Source organism: Micropterus salmoides, unplaced genomic scaffold (assembly GCF_014851395.1).
Source record: "Micropterus salmoides isolate LMB-PRFRI ecotype aquatic unplaced genomic scaffold, ASM1485139v1 Ms_hic_scaffold_15, whole genome shotgun sequence".
Lineage (NCBI taxonomy): Eukaryota > Metazoa > Chordata > Actinopteri > Centrarchiformes > Centrarchidae > Micropterus > Micropterus salmoides.
In genome coordinates, this window is record NW_024040596.1 from 22,266,037 (window position 1) to 22,275,814 (window position 9,778).

Below are 9,778 nucleotides of genomic sequence, written 5' to 3' on the forward strand. Positions count from 1 at the left end.
TTTCCGACTATTCTATGCCAGGATCCAATACAAAAATGACAGATACATTTATACTACGATTCTAAACCAATTGCAAAAGATATAATTCAGTCACAATTACAATTTTAAATTTTTACTTCTCTGATAATAACAAAAGTGTCTAAAATGGATAAATTATTTCCTTCATTGTTATTTTAGGTTCTGCCACACAAATAATACCTTTTAGCTATAATGGCCAAGGAGATCAGTCTGATCCTCCTGAGTTTGGTCTTTTCAATAACACTGTTCACGCATGTCCCTGTTAATAAAACAGCACATGGCTTCAGATGGATGACTTTAGAGGCCAGTTAGAAGTAGCAGTTGCTGCTAACGCTAGTGTTACATGCCTTGGGTTAACTGCGTCTCCTGGTAACTTTACTGTCAGTTGCACATTTGACGATTGCTTATGCTTGGCAGATGTATGTGTATTTTCAGTCATCCAGGTCATAGTTATCCTAAGCTAGATTTACTCTAGGCAGCGTTATACACTGTAGTCTGATTACCAGCTTCATGCTTCAATAGCAGTTTCAATAGTTTAACCTCTACAAGCTGTTAAAGCACCCTGTTGCCTTTTCTTCACAGTCACTGCCTCTTTGCCACCTCAGTTCTGTTTTCATCCCTAGTTTGTTCACATGCAGCTGAGCTAAAGTTGTCTCGTATCTTTCCAGTCAATGATCCATCATCGTTTCTCTTGGCAGGTCCATTTATGGTGGTTCTGTTTGCCAAGCTGGAGAACATGCTCCAAAACTCATTGTACGTCAACATCCTGCTCACGGGCATCGTGGCCCAGCTGGCCTGCTATCCTCAGCCCCTCCTACGCTCCTTCCTGCTCAACACCAACATGGTCTTCCAGCCCAGCATCAAGTCACTGATCCAGGTACACTGCTACATGCAAAACCTGTTATACATATGTTGGTATGGAATGCTCTCTTGACCTTACCTGCATTGCATTTTTAAACCAGGTGCTCAGTACAAGTTTTGTCCCCAACTCATCTCAGGTTCTAGGTTCTGTGAAGAACCGCATTGAGGCGTTCGCAGCCTCCCACGATGACTTCCCTGCCATGCTGAGGAAAGCTCAGCAGTACCTGGTGGCCCGAGGAAAAGTGGACTGGACTGATACGCCTGCAGCAGTTCCTCCCCTGCGGCGCTCTGATTCACTAGGTGAGCACTGCGTGTGTGAGCGCGTCGCAGGGTTTCTGGAATCTAATCTGGCAAAGTAGAACTGCTTTTATGCCTTTCATGTGTAGCTATTAAACTGGAGAAGTGTGTGTACAAAATTTAAGGGAAAAAAGTAATAGAACACATTAGAATGCAATCTGCTAGTGTAATGACATTTCCTACAATTGTATGACTTTTGTAATATTAATTTCCTTATTTTGTCTTGTTTCAAGATGCTGACATTCATGCAGAATTGTTTTTCATTTAGAAGGTTTAAGAGCAAAATACTTATTCTGTGTGAACATTCATGAAAACAGTAGTTTTTAATAATTTAAACTCACAGTCCACTTAGTATCTTTTGTCTTTATGGAGGTTTCAGTTATCTTTCCACCTGGAAAAACCTTGTAAGTGGACCTTGAGTTCAAATAAATTTCAAGTCACATATCCTTGTCATCACTGTGATGACTTTTAAACTTGTAAAATGTTTCCTTGTTCCAGTGAAGAGTCGTAAACCATCTCTCGGAGACCTGATCCTTCGTCACACCAACAGCCCGACCCGGGCTCGACACGCCGCTCAGCTGGCCCTCGCACACGTACGGGACGGCGGCCAATCACTGCACAGCGCTCTGTTCAAGGGCGGCGGAGGCGGAGGGGCCTCTGGCCTGGAGAAGCAGGCCGAGGCGCTCCGAGTGAAGAACGCCGTCTACTGTGCCGTTATCTTCTGCGAGTTCCTCAAGGAGCTGGCTGCCCTGGCTCAAGAGCACGCCGTCACTCTGCCTTTTCCCCACAGCCAGGAGGCAGAAGAATAGACAACTCCTCCAATCTAGCTCTTAGCCTCCATTTCTTTTTTAAAAAGAGTTATATAGGATTCTCCTATCACCAGAGGACAGACTGGAGCACTGAAACATTTCTGTCACTGAGGTGGGTCGTTTGCAATGACACAGACAAAAAGCAAGATGGAAATAGTGTCATTTTTGTACCAAAATCATTATAGGATAACTATAGGACTGGAAGAATTTTCCTCATCTGTAAACTTATATGATATTGTGCATATCATGTGTTATATTTACATTCTATACACAGAATATCTCGGTAAATGCTTGAGATTTGGGAGGTTGTACATACACATACCACGTGGTATAATGTGACACAGTAAAGCCACAGATTAAAGAAATAGGTGCACATATTGGTGCTAGTCAATACTCTTTATCTTTTAAGTTGGAAGGGTGCTTTCAGGCAGCACAGAGGAAAAGACTGTTTTGTCCTCAACAAAATTATGACACCAACACCAAAAATTGTTTGGCAGGAAAACACTGAAAGTTTAGACTTGTCAATCAACTATAAGGTGATCCAGTCAGCTTCGGCCCTTTCTGTACGACAAGCTAGTCTTTGCTTTTGTCACAGAGCTTTTCATCCTATATCAAGGACTGGCCAATAGAGAAAGTTCACAGAAACACAGCAGGGGTTCCTAGTAACATCTCAAGTGTCCATTTTATTTTTAAAAGGCTGCACTGCTGCAAAGACTAGTCATGAATGAACGAGCTGATAACTGGAACACGCAGGTGAAGGAGAGGGTCACTTTCTCTCCTGTGAATCAGCACGACCACCACAAATGTACTGGAAAACTTTGGATAATTAATGCCATTTTAAAAAAATATTTAGTTTTAAAACGTGTTTCTTTTGCATTTGCACCATTTTCGAGACATATCAGCAACACGCGGGAACAGGTGTCTGCCGTCGTGTGTGCGAGTTTATTTTAACAAATGGCTCCTTTCCAAAAGGTGATGCCAACTCTTCAGGCCATCGGTAAGCCATTCACCTGTTGCCATAAAGGAGAGGCTGTGGGATTGAAACGGCAGCACTGCTTTACGATTCGTACCTTTTGTGTGTCATTTAGTTTTTTTAAAAGACCTCAGAGTCTGCAAGGAAAAGGCGAGAAGGGACGTTTTTTTGTCTAGGGAGAATTTGCATGATTTCCATTTACTTTGAACTGACAGTTGAAATAGGTCCTCATGAGGCATTCACTGACCCTTCTTTAACAGATCTTTATTTAAATGGATCTTTATTTGTGAGCTGAAGCTGAGGCTTGGATGAAGCAATCTCCATTTCAGTTTTTCCATTTCAGCTTTGAGATGTTGTCTCTTTGGTGAGACAGACCAAACTGAACATACAACTGTTCAACTTGGAACTTAACATGCTGCTATTTTTTTTTAAGTAACACCCATTTTTTTACTAGTGTAATAGCTACTTTCTCTTCATTTCATTGTTAGGTACCAAGTATAAAATGTGTATTTGGGGATGTGGAGGAATCTTTGCCAGCGTTGTGATCGGCGTTTAATTTATTTTGTTGTGTCTGAGGTTAAATGAAGTAGCAGCCACACAGTGTTAAAAGCTTTTGCCAAGACAAAATTCTCTTTCAACCTTTCCCCTCAACATTAAGCAACCTTTTGAGGGGTTTAAAGTAATTATTGGCAGTTTGTTAGAAGATGGTAATTCTTCATTTTACAGGTCTCTAATTTCTTAATAATTTCCTTGTTCTTCTGTGAAAATGATTAGGAAATGAAGAACCTGGAAAATTAAGCTTTACATGTATGACTGCAATGCAAAACTCATCTTTCGCACAGCTTTTTTGTGAAATGATTTGGTTGTCTGCACACACTAGCCATTATCTCAACTTTTAGCAGTAGAGAAACTGCTAAATGTGCCTGCCATCCTGCAAAGTCTTCAATCTTTGAAATTGAATACTGCATAATTTTTTGACAACTGTTCCGTCTTTCTCAAAGTTGAAGCCTTCTCAATTTGTCAAAGCCATATCCATGGTCGTCATGTTTGTAAATGTAGTACTTCATCACTGCTGTAACTCACTTTTGTATGGAATTTCTAGACACATTTGGTAAAACCCCAGTTTGTTTTTTAAGTACCATTAGTTAAGAGTTTTTGCATGCCAGATAAGGCCGGGTGTATAGTTAAGTAATATTTAAGTAGTATAGAGTAAGTTTTCTTTGGTTTGTGCAATAGTGCTGAGCTCAACTTAGGTTCCATGCTGTAGGTTTTAGTGGTTAGTGAGTCATCCTGGTGCCTGCAGAGATCAGAGACGGCATTTCACACTGAATGTTTGCTCTCGCCTAATCAAATTGGTAGAGAAATCACTTCTGTATTTTACCCACTGCCATCCGTCCGTCCATCTGTTCACCTAGTCTGCTGTACATCCGCGTGCTTAGAACAAGATTAATGTTTCCCTTGCACAGAAAGAAAAGGCCAGGTTGCTTTAGTTTTCCACTCAAGATTGTGTTTTTTAACTAAACTATTTTTACAAACTGTTTCTGTTAAAGATAGGTCGAACACTAAATACTCAGCTTCTCAACCAAGCAGTTTCAGTCAAGTTATCTGTATTTCTGTGACACATTTGTGGACACCAAAGACAATCTCTCTGACAGTACCTGAAACTCCAAGTGTCTCTGTTTGAACAGTGGACAGTTTCATGGTACATAATCCGAACACTAATAAACCATGTTCATGTAGCACTTTTTAAATGCTAAAAGTGCTTTCAAATAACCCCAATGCCTAATGTAATACACCTATAGTAAAAGTTACATGGCCAAATACAAGGAAAATGTTAAGGACATATGATTTGTACTCACTGATGATAGAAGTGATGGCCAAACCTATGAAATAAAACCTAAGCTGTAATTGTCCTTAAAAAGATGATTGTTGCCAGCTGAAGGTTATTGATAAAAGGGAGCTGCTCTGTAACCCTGAGCTGCAAAACTTAAGTTGTTTTCATCGGTCCTCCGCGACTTTTTCAGATTTGGGATTTTAGCCCATGCACATCATGTCTACGCTTCCTGCAGTCATTTTTCACTCCTTACTGTTTGTATTTTTATTTAAATATACTGCATATTTAATTGTGTTTCATTTTTAAGAATACAAAAGACATACATTTGACAGAGATTGTATTTGAGCGTTTTTATAAGGGTTTATTTCCTACTCGGGACTTTGACTTCTTCCTTGGGTTGTCATGACAGACCATGAGCTGAGCTTAATTTAGTGCAGCGCTGATATGGAAAAACACAACTCACACACAGTGAAATAAAACATCTGTAATCAAGGGTGTACCGGTTACTGTGATGGATTTCCTAGCTCTATGGAAGTTGTTTTTCATACTCCACAAGAATGAACGGCAGCAAATTGCTTCCTGGAAAAGTGAGCCCTCCCAACTGTTCAGACACCAGTAGGGATTGTGGAAAGGAGGACAGCCTGTTTTAAAATACAGAAACACCAATACTGATTTAAAATTTTTGAATTTACTGTTGGGAAAGGGATTTTGGCTTTTGACTATGCAGCAACTACCACGGCTGGATGCTGAAGCCAATGCACAATTGTCTTTAACTGCAGTTCCTGTAATGGCCACCAGAAACTGTCACCCAAAAAAATCTTCCTGTGATAAAGTGACCGAGAAAAACAAATGAATGAACTCTCTAAAAAAAATAGTTAATGTATGGATGTACTTACCAGAACGAGTTAGGGCCTCAAAATGTATCCAGTCTTGTTTGTGAATTTGGTGGATTGATAAGCTGGCATCTCAGCCGTGGTGGTTTCTGTTTCCGACTCTGTTAACTGACAAAGCTGATGGTGAGTGGTAAACCCAAAGCTAAGCATCACAAAATGTTGTGTAATGTCACAGGTATTGTTTTTTTATTTTCTTCTGCTGTCTGTGTTTCAGACAGATGTACTTGAACACTACAATTGATCTGTCACTGAGTTAAAAACTGAATATTTCTGAATGTTTTAGTTATGGCTAAATTCAGAGCATGTTATGTTTTGCGTTTCTGCATTTTGTATATTCATGGTGTTACAATGGAAACACTCTGCAAACAGCAAGCCAAAGTGTTCAACTGTCGCTGACTTTCATTTGAAATGAAATTGTTTTGTTTCAGGATGGGTTATGATTGGCTGTTCCATCACCACAACACATAAGTGGGTGAAAAACCTTCATACTCACATTGCAATCAGCAATGCAACTCACATCAGCTGAGCTTTGCATAGCAAAGCTGTGTGGCGGATGAGACTTCCACTTGCACATATGGTTTGACAGTTTATTCTGCAAGTGACTTCAACTGAAACAGTTTTGGCTATATAGCTTTGTTTTCACATCAGATTTTTTTTAACACATCACACACACTCTGTGCCATGTTTTAAATAGATTTTCCATGTGTTGATTTGTAATGTGTATCACGGGATGTACAGCATCTTCTCACTTTACCTTTTTCTTTGAAAAGCTTTGACTTTTTACCCCTGACTTATTCCTCCCCTGTGATCTATGCAAATCATGCTCTGGTGTCCCCTGTTTGAAGCTGAAAGATGACGTGGACAGATTTAATATGTAAATAATGTAAAAAAAAAAAAAAAAGAGAGAAAAAAAAAGTGATGGGTGGAAAATGCAGAGGTATATGAAATAACCAACAGGACAGAATGAAAATCATGCTAAGAATGATGAATGTTGTCAGAAATATTTTTCTATATTTTGAAATCATTAGGGGAAAAAAGGACAAAATACACAGTGGGGAAAAGCTGTGAGAAGAACACTACAAAGGGAATGTTTTTATTAATTTATAAATTCTTTGCCTAGCAATATCATATTTGTCATGGTGTCCTTTTCTTTGTTGTCTTGTGACTGTATGAACTTCACCCTGAGTGGTGGAGTGTGTGAATCTGTGTTCCATGTAAACAGCGTATATCCAGTATGGTAAAACAGTGGTTCCCAACCTTTTTGGCTTGTGCACTAACTATTATCTACTCTGACCTCTTGTCACAGCTTACACATGGCTTTAATGTGGACTTACGTTCACCTGAAGACAGATTTTACTTTCAAAGATTTTTAGAGGCCAGAAAAGGTGAAACTATCCAGTACTTAACTAGAAAAAAAACAAACACTAGACGGGCAAAATCTAAAATGTGCCTTATTTAGTGTAAAAGATGTATATGACCCCTCACATCAAAAACACTCAAACAGTGTGTCGCTAACTGGCTCAGGGAATGTGACAAAGAGGGAGTCCACGCAAAGTACTTACTTAAAGTATAACTTAGCAAACTAAAATAAACACAAGTACAAAAGAAGATGCCACAGCATGGATGTAACCTGCTAGAAGGGAGAGAGTGAACTGAAGACATGGGCCAGCTTTTTGGCCAATTGTCTGCTGAGGTTGGCAGGACAACCTCCAAACAGTGGTGGGGGGGGGGGTCACACTAGTAAGCATGTTGACATGCACGCTGCACAAATACTAAGCAACATTTATTATTTATCCATTTTGGGGGCTGGAGCCTGACCTGGCATGTATTGAAAATGTTTACCTCCACACTAGTATCTCAATTGAGACACCTGGAGAAGCCTATAGCCCTCTCAGATAGAAACCAAGACACTGCCATTAATGCCTTAACCAGCTTTCTGATCTTTGTCTGCGTCTTCACACCGGTAATGTGATCAATTATTTGACAGTCTTCACTTTCGTTCTCATCTTCTATTACTGGTGAAGAGCTGAAGAAAACAGCAGTGCATGTGGATGTCGAGATGTCGAGGGGCCAAAGACACACCTGCACTAGTGCACATATGATCAGAAACCTGGATAATGTTAAGAGCTACAATGATTAGTCAATAACAAATATTGTGCGACTACTTTGATATGCCAAATATTCCAGCTTCTCCAATGTAAGGATTTGAAGCTTTTCTGTGTTTTATATCATCTTAAATTGAAGATCTTTAGGTATCTGTAAAACAAGAAATTTTATGACATCATCTTAGGCTCACTTTTCACTACTTCCTGACATTTTAAAGGCCAAATGATTAATTAAGAAAATGATTACGAGATTAACTGAGTATACTAATCAGTAGCAGATTATATAATGTTAGAATCATGTATACAAGGATATTCCAAGTGAGACTTATAACCAAGATAAATATGCACACTAAAACAACAACAACAAGAAATGAATCTGCAACAATTCTGATAGGCAGTTAATCATTTGTCATTTCTTAAGCAAAACTGAATTGGTTCCAGCCTCTCAAATGTGATTATTTGCTGTTTTTTTGTGATGATAAACTAAAAATCTGTGGGTTTTGGAGATATTTAGAGACATCGCCTTCGAGTCAGGGAGCTTATGATGGCCGTTTATCACTATTTCCTGACATTTTATGGACGAAACGATTAATCAATCAATTAAGAAAATGACTTGCAGATTTACTGATAATGTAAATAATTGTTAGTTGCAGCCCTAGACTCACCAGTACACCACAGAGACTCAGAGCAAATAAAGTCAATGCAGGAAGAACTGGCTGAAAGCCAGAACTGAATACGTACCAAACAGTATTCCTGTCTTCGCCGACCTTCAATCAGTGTTATATGCAGATGGCCAAGTAAATTACCCAAAACAAGAACACACAGCACATCTATACAAAAGATCACTGGTGTATTTCACAACATAAAGTGTTCCTTAGTGCTCCTCAAGCATCACCTCAGGTGGTTTGTGTTATTACTGAATTTTCTCCCCACTCTGACTCTTAATAATTAAAGTGGTATCCTCTAAAACACAGCAGGATTCCAAGTAAAGTATAAAGTACACAACTTGAAAGCCAAAAAAAAATCTATTGAGGGTGTACATTCTGAGTTTGCACACAGAGGAAACTGGAGTCGGCTTGGCGGTCTCCTAGCAGCAGCCAACAAGAGGGGAAACTGCACAAAGGGAGGGCCAGAGGGTGATGGTAAAAGTGAGGGAGTGGGGAGATGTGGTGAAGAAGAGCAGAGCATGGGGTCGTAGCAGCGCTGTTTTCTGACTACAGGTAAGCCACAGTGATGGTGTTGTGTTTTTTATTGTTCTACAAAACCAGATTTCATTAGTTTTCATCATAAAGTACAGTTTGATCACTATTCTTTTGTGTGAAAATGCAAACAGAAGTGTTCGGCAAGGTAACGTTTTACAAATACTTTAAGAAATGTTCATATGTTCATCACAGTCATTTAATTACTTCTAAAATTTTGTCTTGTTTTTTGAGACAAACATGCAGTAAGCAGTAAGATTGTTTTGCTCATTGCTCATTCCTAATGTGACCCAGTTACCCCACAGCACTCGCAAGATGAGCAACTGGACCCTCTTCATCTATAATGTAGTTTGGTAATATGAGTGGAAACCTGGTCTGTGACACAAAGAGATGGGACAGGCAGAGTGCCTCAAATACACCTGTCACTTATCTCCAACATAAATAAGTTCACTGGCACTGATGGTGGAAGGAAATCTCAAAATCCATTTCTAAATACAAGCAGCTACACCACAATGAAAGAAAAACAGCCCATTGCAAGTAAAAGTTCTGCATTCATCATTTTACCCAAGTCAACAACAATGTCCTTAAGTATCAAAAGTACAGTACAAGAAACTCATATGAAGAACGGATTCTTTCAGAATGTTTAATTAGTAATGAGTTAAGAAACTTCAAACTTCAAACTGCAGCAAGTAGACAGTAGGCTATATAAATAATTAAACTAGTCATACCCCTGATACAAATGTCACACTAATTCAAATATATTAAATACACTCCCTCAACTACAACATC

General features: G+C 39.2%; 1 protein-coding gene across 2 annotated transcripts in view; it reads left to right on the plus strand.

Moving 5' to 3' along the window:
• Window positions 1–6,813, plus strand: part of fam160a2 (family with sequence similarity 160 member A2) — a 28,211-nt gene extending 21,398 nt beyond the window's left edge. For both annotated transcript variants that reach the window (XM_038721054.1, XM_038721055.1), the window contains exons 10-12: window positions 717–895; window positions 1,017–1,179; window positions 1,675–6,813. In XM_038721054.1, the coding sequence (XP_038576982.1) occupies window positions 717–895; window positions 1,017–1,179; window positions 1,675–1,985 (653 nt within the window). In that variant the 3' untranslated portion in view covers window positions 1,986–6,813. The remainder of the gene's footprint in view (window positions 1–716; window positions 896–1,016; window positions 1,180–1,674) is intronic.
• Window positions 6,814–9,778: the final 2,965 nt, after the last annotated feature.